At 65.8% G+C, this 17,979-nt stretch overlaps 1 protein-coding gene across 2 annotated transcripts; it reads left to right on the plus strand.

Moving 5' to 3' along the window:
- The first annotated feature begins 443 nt into the window (after positions 1-443).
- Positions 444-16,973, plus strand: CPLX2 (complexin 2). 2 transcript variants are annotated; one of them, XM_052816176.1, is made up of 5 exons: positions 444-576; positions 5,275-5,373; positions 14,567-14,674; positions 15,169-15,344; positions 15,517-16,973. In XM_052816176.1, exons 3-5 carry the CDS (start codon positions 14,644-14,646, stop codon positions 15,712-15,714), a joined length of 405 nt encoding a protein of 134 aa, XP_052672136.1. In that variant the 5' UTR covers positions 444-576; positions 5,275-5,373; positions 14,567-14,643; the 3' UTR covers positions 15,715-16,973. The 2 variants fall into 2 exon arrangements, with proteins under 2 accessions (XP_052672136.1, XP_052672138.1); XM_052816178.1 differs by lacking the exons at positions 444-576; positions 5,275-5,373 and adding an exon at positions 12,313-12,391.
- The last annotated feature ends 1,006 nt before the right edge of the window (positions 16,974-17,979 follow it).

Genomic DNA, 17,979 nt, shown 5'->3' on the forward strand with positions numbered 1-17,979 from the left:
CAGGAGGGATGGGCAGGTGCTGGGAGGAATTGCTGGGTACTGGGGAAATGGGGGTGGCGAAGAAATGGGGGGTACTGGGAGGCAGGGCCAGATACTGAGGGGTGGCTCTTAGGGGCACTGGAGGTGCAGCTGCTGGGGACATAGCCAGGTACTGGGAGGGCTGCCTGCATACTGGGGGGCAATTGCTGGGTGCTGGGGGGCATAGCCGGGTAGAGGAGGGATGGCTGGATAGCAGGGGGGCAACTGCGGGGCACCGAGGGGGGCGGCTAGGTACAGGGGGGCAATTACCGGGAACCGAGGGGACCTGCCGGGCAGCGGGGGCAATGGCCGGGTACCGGAGGGGAATTGCCGGCTGCGGGGACGGAAGGCCGGGGCCGGGGGCTGCCGCCGGGGGCGCGGGGCGGGCCGGAGGCGGGCACGGAGCCGGCCCCGCCCGGGAGGCCGTGCGGCGGAGGGGGAGCCAGTACCGGGGGGCCCCCCCCGTACCGCTACGGCTCCCGCCTCCCTTCCGGCGGCGGCTCCTTCCCTGCGCCGGGGGCGGACGGGGCGGACCGGAGCCGCGCCGAGCCCAGCCAGGTGGGTGCGGGGCCGGGCCGGGCACCGGGAACCGGGCACCGGGCACCGGGGGCGGGCCCGCCGTGCCGCAGAGCCCGGGGGGGGGCCAGGCACGGGCACGGGAACCGGCCCGCCGAACCTCCCGGGGCCGCCGGCTTATGTAACGGGGCGGCGGCCGCGGGGATGCGGGATGCGGCATAGCGGTGCGGGATGCGGGGAAGGATGCGGGATGCGGGTGCGGGATGCGGGTGCAAGACGCAGGGCTGAGCGGCGCGCCCCCGGACTGCAGGGCTGGGGAGGGGGGGACGCCGATGTGGAGGGGACGGCAGGAGAAGGGCTGTCACCCCCGGACTGTGCTTTGCATCCCCCCCCCCCCTCCAGCCCCTCCGTGCCTGGCCATGCCCTGCGGGGGGGCTCTGCAGAGCGGGGCCGTGGGCAGGGAGAGGAGGAGACCTGCTCCCCCCACCGCCCCCTGCCTGCACCCGGGGAGGCTCAGCGCAGCCTTCTGCTGTGGGGAGCTCCTGGTACCCGCCGGGGTCTTCCCACGCCTCCCCATCACCGGCTCCCTCCTCCATCCTGCTCTCCACGGCTAAGTCCAACCACTCGTGGAGCATCCCAGCTGCACAGTCCCCATCCCCTGGGCTCCAAACCCTCTCCCCTCTGCACTGTCCCTACGAGGTTCCTCCCATGCCCCACGCTCCAGCCCCTCTCCCCGCCGTGCCCCCAGTGCCGTGGCTGCAGCACACGGGGCAGGTGGCTGCCGAGATCCAGGCCTGGCAGCACGCAGTGGCACTGCCACCCGCATGGCACGAGCGTGACCGGGCAGCCGCTGCCTGAGGCAGGCAGTGCGGTGAGTCAGAGCAGCAAAGCGGGGCTGGCACCTTCGCTCAGGACAGGGCTGACGGCTCAGGGCTTCTCCATGCAACTAGCCAGGCTCTGCAGGAGGTGGTAGCTGCTGGCTGAGGTTGGTGAAGGAGCCAGAGCGATTCGAGTCAAGCTGAGGTGCTGGGTTTGGCAAATAAAGGATGAGGAAGGATGGGCCGGGATCAGGGTGCAGAGAGGTGTCCTCCCTGCCCTCATCCTCCCAAGGCCGCAGGACCCCGAGGGTTGCCAGGACAGGCTCCAGCAGAGCCAGGGGAAACAGGGAGCTCAGCCCCCGGCTGGCAGCACTGCTGGCAGCACTGCTCCGGGTGTCCGACCCTCAGCATCCTGGGGAAACTGGAGACAGCTCAGCTGACACAAACCAGCACAGAAAAATGTCTCAAAAGCCTCCCTTGGCTATGGGCTGAGTGTTTGTTTCTTCGATTGCCTCACGTGATAACATTAGTATTGAAATGACCCCAACCAGGCAGAGCTATTAACACCTCGCAGGGCTGGAGGATGATTGCGATTCGCACCTTGGCTCTTCCCCGGGTTTCTGCAGAGGCTGCTGCCAGGCGCAGCCCGCCAGGCCCGGTGCTGCTTGTCAGGAGCCGTGTCGGGAGCCGAGGAGAGCCACGTTGAGTTGCCCAGCATGGTTTAAGCACCGGAGCTGAGAGGTCCCAGCAAAGGTCTGGTACTGCGGAGAAACCCTCCGGGGACGAGACGGTGACTGCTGGCAGCATGGCACAGCTCCATCCCCACCACTGGGCACCAACGTGGCCCCATGGCCCAGAGCTCAAGAAGTCTGGTCTGGCAGGTGGGCATGGTCACTGCAGCCCAGGCTGCCACCTTTCCCACCGGCACTGAGCCCAAACCCTCGGGCACCACGCGCTGCCTGAACAGCCAGGGCCGGACCCCCCTGCTCAGAGCAGGACCTTCCCAGCAGCCAGAGGATCTCTGCTCTCACCCACAGCCTCCGCGTGTTCCTGGGCAGACCTTCCCATTTGTTCTTATGCCAGCATCATCCTCGAGTTTAAACGATCCTTCTCCCTCCCCGGTGTTTACTCGCCGGGTGTATTTATAGAGAGCAATCAGGCCTGCTCAGCCAGGGTAAACAAGCTGCGCTCCTGCGGGCTGCTCTCGCGTGAGCACTCTCTGCTCACTAGTCCCAGGAGCTTTCCCCTCCACCTCTCCCAGCTCCACGGAGCCTTCCTGGCCGCAGAGACCCGGACTGTCTGCCTTGTCCAGCCATGGGCTCTCCACGCTGTGCCTCCAGGCTCTGGTGTCTCACTAGGTCGCCCGGTGCCTCACCAGGAGCCAGTCACCTTTTCCTGCGTGCCGTTCTGCACCACAGGTGCCTGCTCCTCCTGTAAGCAGCCAGGCCGGCAGGTCCATCCCTCCCTAGCTGGTGCCACCAGCTCCTGCTGTTAAACTCACCAGAGGTTCAGAAACATCACTCATCTCAGCCAAATCCCAGAGCTCCATGATGGTGTGACCCAGACCTGCCCCAGCCCATGGCAAGATGAAGTCTGCAAGAGGTGTTGAGATTTTTGAGGCTGAGAGTCTGCTTTTTGAAGGCAAGGCAGGTTGGCTTAGGTACAGGACCCCAACTGGGAAATGCCTCTGGGGGCTGCTCAGTGCGGCATGGCACCCTGAGCCCTTTGCATCCCTGCGTGAGAGCCAGGATGGCACACTGCTGGCACTGAGTCCAGTTTGCAGATATTTTTCCCAAGCATCATCGCTCTGAGCCTTCCTTCTCACCCCGGTGCCTGGACACAAAGCCGATGCCAGCCCCATGGTAGGCCATGAGAGCATCTTCCTTAGGCAGGAGAAGCACTCTGAGATGTGGCCCAGAGCTTCCCAGCCTGCGCACCCCGCTGCTCCCCTTCCCCAGCCCACCCTCCTCTCCAGACATTTGGACAAGCTCAGCTATAAAAGCAGGGTGCCGAGAGCCAGAGTGGCCAAAGCAGGAGAGCTGTGGACTCGCTAATGGTCTCATCTCGAGCATTAAGTTTTCCCTGGATACTGTGTCTTGTGTCCAGACCTCAGCTGGATAAAAGCATCCCTGCCAGTGCCTGGGGGCACCGCAGTCCGCAGAGCTGGGGGTGTCCTGGCATGGTCACCCTGTTCTGCTCTTCCTTATCCTCCGCTTTTGGCTGCGGTTGGTGTCTGGTTGCCTGGACAGACAGACAGACTGAGGTAGTGCAGCTGTCCAGGTGAGATGCATCTTCGTGGTACTGGCAGGCTCTGCCCGTTGCAAAGGCAGGAAAAAAACAATTTGGTCTGGCCCAGAAAAAAAATACCCTGCAGGGACTGGAGCAGCATCCCCCAGGATCCGCTGCATCCTCTCGGGTACCTGGGCAGGGGGTCCCTGCTCTTCCCACCCTCTGGGGTTTCAGCAAAGAACAGCTGATTTGGACCCCAGGCCATGGCCAGCAAAGCAGGGGACTGATCCTGTCCCAGCCCAGCTTGTCTCCTCGGCACTGAGCTGTCTGGAAACTAGCCACCCCCAGGCACACGTCCCTGCAGCACTCTGCAGCCTGTCTTACCCCGCTCCCGAACCTTCTCACATCCCGAAGGAGGCAGCGGTTGTCCCCAGCAAAGGTCACCTTCACGCTGCTGCTGAGCCCTTTCCAGGCTGAGCTTTTAGCTCTGCATTTCCCAGGGAAGCAGACGCCGTTCTGGGGTCTCCTCAGGGTTCCCACTGGGAACCCTCTGCCCCTTCCCTGCGGCCCGCAGAGCTCAGGGTCCCTGGGGTGAGCTTGCACCCTCCCCAAACCCAGCACAGTGCCCAGGGGCTGGCAGTGTTTCCTGCCCCCAGGGCTGGGATGAGGCATCCCTGCTCTGTAAAGCTTTTAAAAATGCAGGCTCCATCCATCCCAGCCCCTGCTCCTCCAGCGTCGCTGTTTGCCTGTGTTTCCCCCAGCTCCCCTGGGTCATATATTTATCTCCAATTTGCCAAAGCCTCCCTCCTTCCCCAGGGTGGAGGAAAAGCCTTTGCTCGAAGTCAGGATGAATTTGTAACTTCCCCAGACACCTGCTCCTCAAGTCGCAGAGCACAAATCACACTCGTGGCACCCATCACGGTGGCACCAGCCACACCGTGGGGATGGACCACTCCAGCGTGGCACCCAGCACCCTGGTACCTGGGTCTCTGCACAGCCCCTGCCCAGGCCAGCATCCCCCAGGAGCACCCCCTGCATCTCCCCAAGCATCACGGCAGGATTTCAAGGACATTCAGGGAAGGGACAAGATCCCCAGGGCAGAAGCTTCCTGACATCCGGCAGAAGTGGGGAACCCAGAGCAGGGCCAGGCTTTCTCAAATTGCAAAGTCTAAGCAGGGGCTTTTGTTTGGCGGCTTGTTTTAACTTGCCATTATGTACTCCAAAGAAGAAATTCATCATTTGCAAGCTGAGGAAGGCAGAGTTAATGTGAAATTTTAAAACCCTCAAAGAGTTGAGAGCCCTCTAAATATTTAATGAAAGCATCCAAACTGCCGGGTGTCTGCAGAGACGGCCAGGAGCCCCGTGCCAGCAGCAGAGGTGGTGTCCCTGGTCCAGGAGAGGGCCAAAGACCCCGACGGGCTGCCACCTCCTGCAGTCTGTCACCCTCTGTGTGCCCCACTGGACTCCCACCTGCGGGGAGATGGTGGCTCTTGGCAGCAGGTTGCTCCCGTCCTTGAAGGTCAGGATGGGGGGGGTGAACAGACCCACCCTGGGCCCCCTGGGTGGGCAGAGAAGGCAGCAGGCTGTGGTGTGCTCTGTCCATCACCCATCAAGTGATTCCGCTTTGTCCACCCCATCCAGTCCTGGGGCCCCACCATGGAGCTGATCCTCTCACTGTTGGTATCTCCTGCAGGCCCCGCTCTCCCTGCGATGCCCAGCTGCCCCCGCGAGGTCCTCGTCCCCCTGCGTTAGGTGCCGAAGCCTGCAGACGCCTGGCGCTCCACGCACCAAGGTAGGCAGTGCTGCCCCTGCTCTGCACGCCGTGGCTCCTGGGGGGCCAGCTACCTCCCCACGGTACGGGGGGCACAGTGCAGCCATGGGATGGATGGGGGGATACAGAGATACCACTTGGGGCTGCCTCAGCGGAGCCAGTCGGGCCCCCCAGGATGGGGGGGGTTCCATCATGGGCATCCTGGTGAGACCCTGGTGCAGGGCAAGAGGCATCTGGACCAGCTCAGGACCAGGCTGAGGCCATGGGAGTGGGGAACAGCTCAGGCTCTGGGGCGGATGCTGGGCATGGTGCTGCCTGGGGACCATGGCAGGTGATGGTGACTGTGGAGCTGGCACAGGGCCAGGGGTTTTTTTTCTTTCTTTTTTTTTTTTTTTTTTTCTTGCCTTTGAAAGCCCCCAGATGGGAAAGGTACGAGCCAAACCCCACTGAAAGCAGCCAAGAATGAATTTTCTGGCCAGAGCCCCAGCAGCTCTTGGAGCAGCGCCGTACCCGTCCGGCGTCACGCTGCAGCGGAAACCCCGAGCGCAGGCAGGCTGAGGGAGGTCTGAGCTGGGGTGGGCAGTAAGCCCCCCCCCCCCATCCCAGCTGCCCCCCAGTGCGGGGGTCTCACCCCTCCCAGCACTCCGAGCCAGGGCACCGCAGGCTCATCCCACTCCCACCGAGCTGCAGCTTGGCTGGAGCCCAGACACCCAGATGTCCCCCCCCATGCTGCCACAGAGCCCCCTACCACGCAGCCATCTGCTGCCGTCGGAGGACAGGGTGTTCCCAGCGTTGTGACCCTTGGCTGGCTCTGTTGCCCAGGGCACGGGGCATTTCAGCTCCCAAACCTTCCCTTTCATGGGTTGCAATGGGCCCTTCTCCCCCAGGAAGGCAGATGCTCTCCCAGAACTAGGCTGGGAGTTTGGGTAGAGCAGGACCAGCCATGACGGCATCCCCGTTCCTCTCTTCCTCCCACTCCCCAGCCTCGGCGGTGCAGGGGGTTGTTAACGCACCCCAGGCTCTCTGCCCTTGTCTCGGGAACCCCAAAGAGCTTCCAAGATCTTTGCAAAACCAACACCTGTATCAGCATGAGGCTGAACCCCAGGGGAGCAGTGCCCAGGGTCTCATTTTTGATAGTGATTTGGCTGGAGGGAAGAGGGGCAGGGGCTGCCGCTGCTCTGCTCTGATCTGGGTGCCCAGTCTTGAGCTAATCGTGCCCTTGTCCTTCATGCCTTTTCCCCACCGGTGAAGTGAGGGTGGGTATAACTCCTCCAAGGCTTTCCGCGAGGAGCAGGTGTGCAATCCCATCCTGACACGGAGCCAGGAGGGGACCCTCGGGCATCCACTCCCCACACAGTTCCGACCACCTCTGTCACCGGTGCCTGCACAGGCCCTGCACGTCCCTGCCAGGGCAACAGGGATGGAAATCAGTATGTGCACAGGCTGGCTTCTTCCCCAAAGGCGATGGCTGGGGCGATGGGGAGGGATGGGAAGGCAGCGCAGGGGTTCGGGGGGGCTTTTTTCTGCTCCCCAAGCAATGCCTGGTGTGCTCTTCCCAGCTCCGCTCCACACCGGCCCCTGCAGAGCTGTGCAGGTGTGCGTGCCTGCCATAAATATTGATGGGGTGGACTCAGCGCAAGTGTGCCTTTATATACGGCGATTGGGATGTAAACGCTGTAAGTACCTGCTGTGTGGGCAGGAGAAAGCAGTGTCGGTGATAGCATCAAGGCTGAATGCACAGTGGCTTTTTTACAGGGAGGTCGGATCCATCCTGCATAGGGTGGGGAGGTGGGAAGCGGCCGGGTGAGTAACCCCAGGGGTCATAAACCTGTTTGGGGAATCAGCCAGACCTACAGCAAGCCTAAATCTTCCGGCTGAGACTGCAGAGAGCCACCACGGCTCCCACAACCCGCTCTCCGCACAGCCACGCCAGGATAAACAGCGAGGGGCTGCAGTGCCTCTGTTTAATAATGCATGGCACAGAGGCACCGGACTCACGCCGGGAGCTGTGGGGACGAGGAGTCGCCACTGCAGCACTCGACCAGCGGGGTCCATCCCAGCATCCCCCGGTGCTAATGGGACATGGACACCTCGGGGCTCGGGGTGGCCCTGAGGCTGGGGCTGGGTGAGCAGCGCTCCCCGTTGCAAGGCACAGAGCAGCGGTGGCAAAGCCAAGGCACTCGGTCACTCAGTGGCTGACATCCCAGCCGCGCTGGATGCTTCTTGGCTGGAGCCTAGAGTGGGTCGCTGTCCCCTTGGGCACCCTCGCTGGGAGATTCAGCCCCTCTGTCACTCTTTCTCGCACAGATGTAGGCATAGATGGTCTTTTTGGGGAGCTCTGGAGGGCTGAGCAGCACTGGGAGCACCCTTCCCTCTCTGGCATCCTCCTGGGACACTGCCATGCTGGGAACAGCTGGAAGCCGTGGGCTCGGTCCCCTCCTCGCCCCATCCCTTCTTCAGCCGCAGCCACCCCGGCTTGCACGCTGGCTGCCATGCCTGGGACGAGCAGGCGTGTGCTGGGGCCCTGCAGGGACCAGTTCACAAGCAGCTCCTGCAAATGGCCCCCCCCGGGGGGGACACACGTCCCTCATTGCGCGCGGTGCCGTGATCCGGCCCCGCCGACCATCTGCCGCAGCAGCTCCCTGCTACCCACTCCCCAGCCCACGCTGCACCCCGCGGCGCAGAGCTGGGCAGGGATGGCCTGGGGGTGCCCAGCGTACCCCCCCACCCCACAGGCAGGAGCCTAGCAGGAGGGGGCAGACAGGTCTGCGGGAGCAATGCTGACGGGGCTGTGGTACCGATGCAGATGGGTCTGCAATACTGATGCCGACAGGGCCGTGGTATTAATGCAGACGGACTCGTGATAGTGATGCAAGAGAGCAGGAAAAGCTGCAGCGTCAGCCTGGAGCCCCTCTGGCTGCAGGGGTGCTTTGCGGCCCGGGCAGGGCAGGGCATGGGGAGGGCAGCGGGCAGGGGCATCCCTTGTCCAGCCAGCAAAGCCTGGAGCTGGGGAGACCCTCAGGGCACGGGAGCAGCAGAAGTTATCCTGTGAGGGTGGCTCCAAGGGTGGATTTGGCCTGTTTTCTCTGTCCCTCACTGGTGATCTCAGGGGCCCCTGCCACCCCCGGCCCCCCACCACCATGGTGCTGCTCCCATGGTCAGGCAGAGCACCACAGCGGAGCCGGGGTCAAGCCACAGCAGAAGCCCACCTCCCTCCCCGCCAGCCCCAGGGCTCGTGGCGTGCTCCCACATCGGCCCCATGGTGAGACCCGCGTTCACACCCCATGCCTGGTGTGGGGGGGATAACAGGGGAGTGGGTGCCGGGGGGGGTACCCACGTGTGCCAGGGGTGCTATGACTTGCTGCAGGGGCAGAGCGGTGGCCCCGTCGTCCCCAGGGGCTGGACGTGGGTGGCTCTGAGCACCACACGCTCGCCCTGAGCATGGCGTAACAGAGTGACCCTGGGTCCCCCTCGCCTCACGCGGTGTCACCGGCAGGAGGGACAGCAGGGTTGGCAGCAGCTGTCCCTGCAGTCTGTGCTCAGCCGCTGCACTGGAGGGTCTGGCTCCAGCCTGATGCTACAGCGCGCCGGTGCCTGTCCCCCTCCCCTGTCCCCGCTGGATGCCAGCCCCCAGGGGCCAGGGCTGCTCTTCAGAGGCTGCAGCTGCTGCATGTTTTGTGCTCCCTCTTCCCCTTCTCCCCGCTGCTGTTTTTGTTTTGTTTAAGAGGCTGGGTTACGAATTTTAAACAGGCTCCTGAAAAACCCAATTACCTCCAGAAGACAACCTGATAAAAGCTGCCTAAGTGGCACTGTGGAAATCGCCTTGTGCAGCAGCCGAGGGAAAACCAACATAACAAAGCCTTTGGAAATGGAGTTAACCACTTTTAATCCCTCAGTGTGATGAGAAGGACCAATAATTATTTTCTGCAAAGATGGGGCAGGGAGGGGGGGATAAGTAAAATAACTGTCCTGTACTAATGGGTGGCAGCAGGGTGGGCTGGCGGTGTCGCAGGGGTGGGTGCAGGTGCTCAGGCACCTGCTTCCCTCTGCCTGAGAGCTTTGCAAGCTCCCCCAGAGGCTGTGACCTTGCAGGGTCCCCGTGTGGCTGCAGAGCCTGGGAACGATGCTGGCAGCGAGGCGGACAGGTGCCACTCGGGCCGTTGCTGGCGGCGGATGCGGTGGGCGATGCGGCAGCGGCAGTCAGCCCCGTGCCCTTTCCCTGGGCGCTGGCGGGGAGCGAGGCGCTGCCAGGGCCCTGGCACTCGCACCGTCTTCGTCCCTGCCGCGCTGCCCCCGCGAGCCGGCACGGAGGCAACTTGCAGGACTTGGCAGTGCTGAGAGCTTCCTTCTCCATCTGGCCATGGCGCTGCCCCCCCCCATCCCTCCCATCCCTCCCCGTCCCTTCCCTTCCTGCCTCCCCCGGCAGCTCCAGGCAGCCACCCGGCAGGTGACACTGCCCAGGACGATGCCAGGGAACCGCTGTGCCTAAGGAGTGTCCGTGCCGGGCACAAGCAACTTCCCAGCACCAGGAGCATCCTCCAAACACCTGCCAGAGCCAGGTCGGCTCTGGGACTGCGGGGGGGGGGGTGTCCCTGGGCCCATGCCTGTCCCAGGAGCAGGGGTGTCCTCAGGGGGGGTACGGGGCAGGAGGACAGAGGCGATGCCCAGGGCTAGCGACGAGCCCCTGGCTGCCCTTCCCATGGGAGCCCAGCCGGCAGGGCAGAGCTGGGTGCCTGCCAGCCTGTCGGCTACAGTTGTGCTGCCGGCACCGGCCGCTGGAGTGCCGGGGCGGTTGGCCACAGCTCATGTGAGCGTCGTGCTTCCCGTGGCAGCAGGGATGGGGGCTGCTTTGCCCACCTCCCCCTGGCCACCCCGCACCCCGCGTGGGGTCCCACGCTTGGGGACAGCACTCCAGGCCACCAAGCCCCAAGGAGGGCAAGCCCAGCTTAGCGCTGGGCGCTGGCACAAGGGACGGCCCTGCCAGCTTGGCCACAGCTCATACTGGGAGCAGTCCCCGGGCACACTGGGAGCTACTGGGGGAGGATGCGCTTAATGCGCCAAGGCATCTCCAAAGATTGAAAGACTCAAGGACCCATCCCAGGAACAAAAGGAGGCGTTTGTCAGGCGCTGAGAGACGGGCTCGTTAATTCCTCCTGACTGTCACACTTATCTGTAATGAATTTGTGCTCCGCTGTATTATTTTTAATACAATAGGAGCGGTTGCCGCCCGCCCACCGCCCGGCTGCCGGGAGCGCTGACGTCAGCGCCCGGAGCAGGGCTGCCGCAGGACGGACGGATGGACGGACTGGCCAAGTGCAGGCCTGTCTTGCCTCCCACACACCCATCCCACCAGCTGCTGGTGGGCAGAGCGGGGCTGGGCGCGAGGGCAGGAGGCATTTTTTCCATGGAGGTGGAAAAAGGAGTTGTTGGTTGATGCCACAGTGGAAGGAGGCTGAGGGCTCGGGGCCGGCGGAGATGGGGTGCGCCGAGGGGTGTTTTGGGGAGTGGTGAGAGGGGGTGAACAAGAGGGCCATGTCCTTGATGTGTTGTCCCTGTGCTGAGACCTGGCCGCAGCAGTGACTGTGTGTCAGGGCAGGAGCTGGCAGAGGGTGCATACACACGGGTCTGTCAGTGCCGTGTCCCTGTGGAGGTGCTGGGCTGGCACTTACATGCTGGCTTCGGCCCCCCCCCAGCTGCGGGACGGCTGCCCACTGCTGCCCAACATCCTGCATCGCCGCTGTCCTCCCCAGGGCAGCCGCGGCGGTCCCCAGCAGCACCAGCAGCATCTCTGCAGCTCACACCACCGGGCTTGTGGGGGCAGCTGCAACCTGTCCCAGCTCCCCGCAGCCTCCCACATGCAGAGGCGGGGGGGGGTCCCGAAACGACCCCGCACCCAGACCTTCTCCAGCACTTTTCTGGGCCGTAGCCGTGATATTCCCCGCAGGGCTGCTCCTCCAGAGCCTCACCATTAAACAGCAGCTATCCCCAAAGCCTGGCTCAGAGCACCACTAATCTGATTTGCGAAGGGCTCGTCTTGTCTCTAATAAGCCAGGGCTGGATTAATTAGGAGGCGCCGACTGCCCCTCTGCAGGGTGGCAGGGCTGGTGGTGGGGCACGCGCCTGTCCCCAGCGCCTCGCCAATGCACTGGGATGAGAATGGGAGACCTGGGGGAGCCCAGTCCTGCAGCTGGGGCGGGGGGGGGGGGGTGCAGGAGGGTCTACAGGAGCCCGTCTCCCTTGGGGCAGACACAGCGGGGCCGGGCAGGGTGGTGCCCCCCATTTCCTGCCCAGGACCCCCCCACTGAAGGGAGTCCTGAGCTCTGTGGACATCGTGGCCTCGACGCCACCATGCAGCCCCTCCCAGCATCCCCTGCCTGAGCACCCCCCCACCCGCCTTGGGACCCCCCCCCCGGGAGGAGCAGCACCAAAAATCCAAAGCCGGGGCCTCCGAGCGGCCGCTGCTGGCGCTGGGGCCGAGGTGATTTATCAGGGACTTTAATTAAATTCCCGCAGCCGCCCGGCACCGCTGCGGAGGGGGACAGGGTGCTGCAGCTCGGGGTGCCGGGTGAGGCAGCAGGGGGGTGCGGGATTGGGGCGGGGGGCAGCTGCCCGGTGCCTCCGCCTGATTAATGCCTCGTTTGGCCCATTAATTGCCGCGGAGGTGAATCATTAACCCCGCGCAGGACGCGCTCCCCCCCCCCCCCCCCGCCATCCCTCCGCTGCGGGAGCGCAGTGGGGGGGTCCGGGGGGGATCCCCGTCCGCATCCAGGGGAGCAGTGCGGGGGTCCCCGGCCCCCCCCCCCCGCGAGCACCGGGACGTTTGCCCGGAGGTCGTGCCGCGTTTTCCGTGGGGTGGGTCCCGCATCCCCCCCCCCCCCCCCCGCCCCGGTGGGGGGCCGGGCCGCGCGGTGGCGGGGCGGGGGGGGGGTGTCGCCCCGGGCGGGCCCACGCGTGCCGCCGGGGGCGGGAGGGGGGCCGGGCCGCGGCGGGGCGGGGCGGGAGGGCGGAGCGGCGGCAGCGGAGAGCGGCGGCGGAGCCGGTGAGTGCCGCGCCGCGCCGGTGCTGAAGGGACAGCGCCGCCGCTGCGGCACCGGGCGGCACCGGGCGGCGGGCGGGGCCCCCGCGCCGCATCCACCGGGGGGAGGGGGGGGGGGGGAGGGCGGCGGGTCCCCGCGGCACCGCGTCCCCTGCGCGACTTCCCCCCCCACCCCCGCCACCGCGGCTCCCGCCCCCCCCGCGTCCCCGATGTCCCCTGCGCCCCCGGTGCGTGTCCCCCCGTCCCGTGTCCCCCGCGCGTCCTCCGTGTGCCTGCGCTCCCCCCCCCCCCCACTCCGCGGTGCGTCCCCCGGGTTCGCACCCCCCCCGTGGTCCCGGTGTCCCCCGCACGCCGGGTGTCCCCTACGTCCCGTGTCCCCGCTGTCCCCCCGCCCTCCCGGCGCCCCCCCCGTGTTCCCTGCGTCGCTGCAGCCCGTGCGGCCCCGCTGTCCCCGTGCCTGCTGGTGTCCCCCCCCGTCTGCTACGTCCCCCCGCGTCGTCCGTGTCACTGCACCCTCCGGTGTCCCCCACGTACCCCGGTGTCGCTGCGCTCCCCCCACGTGGCCCCAGTGTTCCGGTGCCCCCCGTGTCGCAACGGCCCCCGCTGTCCCCTGCACCCTCCCTGCGGCCCCAGTGTGCCGGCACCCCCCCGGTGTCCCCACCTCCCCGGTGTCCCCGAGCCCCCCTTGTGACCCCGGGGCTCAGCGCAGTAGCGCCTTGAGGGCCCCCCCCCCCCCCCCCCGGTACTGCAGGGTGCCCAGGGCTGGGAGCAACAAACTTCCCCGGGAGCCCCCCCTCTACCCAGCAGGGGCCCGGGGAGCCGGGATGGGGGGAACCCACGAGGCTGCGGCACCCACAGGGCGCACACACACACACTGCAAACTGCACACCCAGGCTGTGAGCACAGCCTGCAGCCCCCCCGCACACAGGGCACACGGGGGGCACAAGCACGCACACACACCCCCATCCCGCAGGCACACAACGCCCCACACACATACACACACACACACCTGCAGTGCCCCCCCCACGCACACAGAGCATGCAAACAGCCTGCAACACCCCCACACGTACACACACGCAGCAGTCTGCAAATTTGTGTGCGCACCCCACCCCGTACAGCCTGCAAACCCACAGACCTGCACACGCAGCCCCCCACACACCCTGCAACCCCCCCCCACAGTGTGCAAACACATACACGCAGCACACACACAGCGCACACAAACACAGCCTGCCAACCTCTGCACACACGCACCACCCCCATTTGCAAGCCCTTGCACACATATCCACAGAGCTTGCAAACCCCCAAACTCACACACTCAAAGCTTGCAAACCGGCTGCAGCCCTGCACACCGTGTGGGCACACGCAGCTCGCAGCCCCACAAACTTATACACACACACACGTGGACACCCCCACCCCGTGCAAACAGCCTGCAGCCACCCGCAAACACACCTCTTGACCAAACACAGCCTGCACATACAGCTCACACACACGCAGCGCACGCAAACACGGCATACACACACACGCTCCATCCTGCACGCACAGTGCCCCTGCACGCCATCACCCACCTCCAGCACCCGCAGGGATCACACACACAGTCACAGGCTGCTGCCTGCAACCCCTGCAGCCCCCAAACACTGTCACAACCTGCCAACAGCCTCTTCTCCATCCCTCTGCAGAGCACATGCGTTGCGATAAGACACACGCTCGTGCACACAGCACCCCGTGTCCGGCTGTGCCGCGCTGGCATCCCCAGGCAGGGTCTGTCGTTCCCCCCCCCCCGCCAAAGCAGGGGTATGCGGTGGGTGGTGGCGTGGTGGGTCCCCATCTCACCAGCCCCCCCAAGCAGCACCCCGGGGCTCCCGGGCTCCTGCTGCCCCCCCCTCCCAGGGGCAATGCTGAGGTGCAAAGTCCCTCTGGGGTCCCTGCCTTGGTCCCTCCACCAAGGGGCCAGCAGGCATGTGGGGAGGGGGCCGAGGGGAGCAGGTGCTGCCAGCAGGCAGATCTGCCCAACCTCTGCCCACAGACCCCAAAGCTCCCTCTGCCCATCCTGGAAGGCGTTCGGGGCTGGAGGTGCAGAGGGTGCAAACTGCAGCCCCAGGGAGCGTCCCATCCCTCATGCCCGGGCAGTGGGGACCCTGGGCACGGCGTCCCCGACCATGTCCCTCTCTGCCCGTGCAGGTGGCCCTGGTCAGCGAGCCCGGACAGCAGTGGATGAGTGCTGGGCGCTGGCCTAGCCGCACACGCACACCGGCACCATGGACTTCGTCATGAAGCAAGCACTGGGCGGTGAGTGGGTGCCATCCCCCCTCAGGGTCCCTCCCTCTGGGAGTGATGCCAGCCTAGCACCCCAGGGTGCACGGTGGGGGGGGACATGGCAGTGGGACAGAGCTGCAGGGAGAGCCACCAGCAGCGGGGAGCTGCTGCCGGAGCCCTCTGGGGCTCCCATTCCCTGTGCCAGCAGCGCCTGGCTGGGGAATCCCGGCTCTCCCGCTGCTAAGTGGGATTCCCCGGCGGGTCCCCTGGGTGCCAGCACCGAAGGAGCTGCCGGCGTCTCCCCCGGCTGACGCCAAACTAGGGCAGTGCAGCCATCCCGCAGCACTCCCCATCCCCACAGCCTCCAGAGCCCGTCTGCAGCCAACTCTGGCACGGGTGGCACTGGGGACGTCCCAGGTTGTCCTTGCCGGGGGCCTCCGTGCCCTCCCTGCCTCTGCAGGGGCTTCAGCAGCCAACGCCAGGCTGCAGCACCCTTGAGGACCAGCTGATGGTCTTGTGCTGCACAGGGGCCACCAAGGACATGGGGAAGATGCTGGGGGGTGAGGAGGAGAAGGACCCCGACGCGCAGAAAAAGGAGGAGGAAAGGCAGGAGGCCCTGCGCCAGCAGGAGGAAGAGCGGAAAGCCAAGCACGCCCGCATGGAAGCCGAGCGGGAGAAAGTCCGGCAGCAGATCCGCGACAAGGTGGGCACACGCCTCCCCTGCGCCCACCCCTGCCCGCAGCACCCGGGGAGGGGCTGGGACAGGTAGCCGGCGCAGCCAGGGAGGAGGGTGGCCCAAGGCAGTGGCGATGGGCACGGGGCACAGCACGGGCAGCACCCGCTGCCTGCCCTGCTGAGGGCCTGTGTCCTCACAGTACGGGCTGAAGAAGAAGGAGGAGAAGGAGGCGGAGGAGAAAGCTGCACTGGAGCAGCCGTGTGAGGGCAGCCTGACGCGCCCCAAGAAGGCGATCCCGGCGGGCTGCGGGGACGAAGAGGAGGAGGAGGAGGAGAGCATCCTGGACACCGTCCTCAAGTACCTGCCCGGCCCGCTGCAGGATATGTTCAAGAAGTAACAGCACCGCCAACCCTGCCATGGGGTGCTGGGGCACGGGCGCCCTCTCCCCTCCAACCTCTCCATCAGTTCCCTTGGCCCCGGGGGGGTCCCCGCACCCCCTCCTGCCCTTTCCCCGGACCAGACCAAAAACCCGCCCCGACCTGTCCAGGCAGGGCCCCACCGCCACGCCGTGCCAAAGGGGAGCGGCCCTGGCCGGACAGGGTGAACCGGGACCAAATGCACTGATGTAACCTCGCGGCAGGCTGGGGGCACCCCAGGCCCTACCGGCCCCCCCCGGGGTGGCTCCCTGTGCCCCCTGCCCTGCCCCTCCTGCCCTCCCAGGGGACCCCGGCAGGCCTCCACTCGCCTGCCCTCGTCCCCAGCACTGCCATCCCCCTGCCCCATCCCGCCCTGGGCCAAGCCCAAAGCACAAAGCCAGGCGCCCTGCCCGCAGCTCCCCCATCCCCGGTCCCCGGGCACGGGGGTCCCCCGGGGCTGCCCAGTGTGCTCCAGCATCGGGGGGTTGGAGGGGACCCCCCCCCCTCCCCGCATCTCTGGCCCCATAGTTAAAGCCATATCAGTTAGACTGCAATACTTCAGCACCGGGAGGAGCGGGCGCTGCGCTCCGCCAACCGTGTACAAAGGCACGCGCGGGGCAGGGACCCCCCTGCCTCGTCCCCCCACCCCGTCCCCGCCATCCCCACCGCTCGCTCGTCCGTGTCTCGGCCCCGCTGGCCCCCGTTGTCGCATTAGTGTCTCTGTGCCAGGGTGCGCCCCGTCGCTCCATGCGTCCTCGTGTCCGCTGCTCACGCTCCCACCCCCGAGTCCCCACTGTCCCTGGGGCCACCCGCGGCGATGAGCCGAGAGCCCCCTGCCATGCTGCCGGGGCCCCCGCTTTGCCCCCTGCAATAAAGCCAGCGCAGGGGGGGAGGGCTGCCGGACCAGTCCTGGGCTGGGAGCGCCCGGCTGCCCCCCACCTGACACTGGACACACGTCCCCCGGGCCTGGGAAGGGATCCCTGGGCAAGCGCCCCAGGCATGTCCCAGGAACCGCTGCTTGCATCCCAATGGGGGGACGCGGGGGCATGCCCTGACCCCAGCCCATCCCTTGCCGCACCGTGCTCCCCCCTCCCCATGCTCCCTCCGCCACAGCCCCCAGCTGCTTACCAGGGCCCTCCCCGGGAGGCAGCAGGCAGCTCGGGGCCCCGCAGACATGCTGTGACCATCCTGCTCGAACTAGTCTTTGACAAACTAATAAAATAAAGGGATTTGTACATTGCTCCGGCTTCTTCTCAGCCATTGCTTCCCTGGGGCCCCACGCCAGCTCCCTTGCCCCTCCATCCCCCTCAGGGCTGAGACCTGGCAGCTCATCACACTAAGGGAGGCCACAGGGCCCACCCCAGGCAGCACCCAAGCCAAGCCAGAGGTGAAGGGGGAGGCCGCACATGGCTCCCAGAGCCCTGCTCACTCCAGCAGCCTCCCCACAGCCCTGTGTCTGCCCTGCAGGCACCCTCTCCAGGGTTGGGGACAAGGTAAAAGGGAAGGGTGCTGGTGGGCCCCCATCCCACAGACATGGCAGGGGAACTTCTGCCCCTTCCCCCTGACTCCAGGACTCCCCTCACATAACAACTGGGGATACCCCTGGGGTATAAGGGCTGTTTCTTGTGGGTCACAGCCTTCTGCCCCACCAAGAGCAGGGGCATGGGGCTACAGTCAGGCCCTGGGCAACAGGGCGCCTTATGCCCCGCAGCGAGGCAGGGCCCCTGGCAGTGCCCAGGCTTGGCACAGCCCTAGAGGCCTCCGTCCAGAGCCAGCCTCAGCTTTGACTGATTTGCCATCATTTACCAGCAAAGAGCTCAGCTGTTACCCAAGCAGCATCAGCAGAGCAGTCACCTGGAAAAACTTCTGTCAGAAGAAAATATTAGGGTAGGAAATGATAGAGATCTTGCAGGCAAGGTCTCCATCGCAGGCAGGCTGCATCCACACCTTCTCTGCAGTGACTGTCCCCCCTGTGACCCAGCATGCCAGCGCAGGGGGGAAGAAAGCCCAACAGCTCTCCCTGGGGAGCGGGGATATGGGAGGCACTACTTGTCACCCCTGGCAGGGGTGCAGGGAAAGGCTCTGCCCAGGGCCGGTGGCCACAGCGTGGGACAGGCAGCATCTTCTGCTGGGGCCACGGCCCTGCTCCATCCATGCGGGGTGCTGCCAGGCGGGAGCAGGGTTACGGGACCGGGACAGGTCCCTGCGGCTGTCCCCATCTTCTGTGCAGTGTCCCTGTGTCACTT

Source organism: Harpia harpyja, chromosome 20, assembly GCF_026419915.1.
Source record: "Harpia harpyja isolate bHarHar1 chromosome 20, bHarHar1 primary haplotype, whole genome shotgun sequence".
Taxonomy (NCBI): Eukaryota; Metazoa; Chordata; class Aves; order Accipitriformes; family Accipitridae; genus Harpia; species Harpia harpyja.

Bases quoted from the DNA above. Each gene is read 5' to 3' on its own strand.
- CPLX2 (XM_052816176.1), top strand. From the start codon at position 14,644: ATGGACTTCGTCATGAAGCAAGCACTGGGCG. The intron at 14,675-15,168 runs GTGAGTGGGTGC...TGTGCTGCACAG, and splicing joins CATGAAGCAAGCACTGGGCG to GGGCCACCAAGGACATGGGG. The intron at 15,345-15,516 runs GTGGGCACACGC...GTGTCCTCACAG, and splicing joins GGCAGCAGATCCGCGACAAG to TACGGGCTGAAGAAGAAGGA.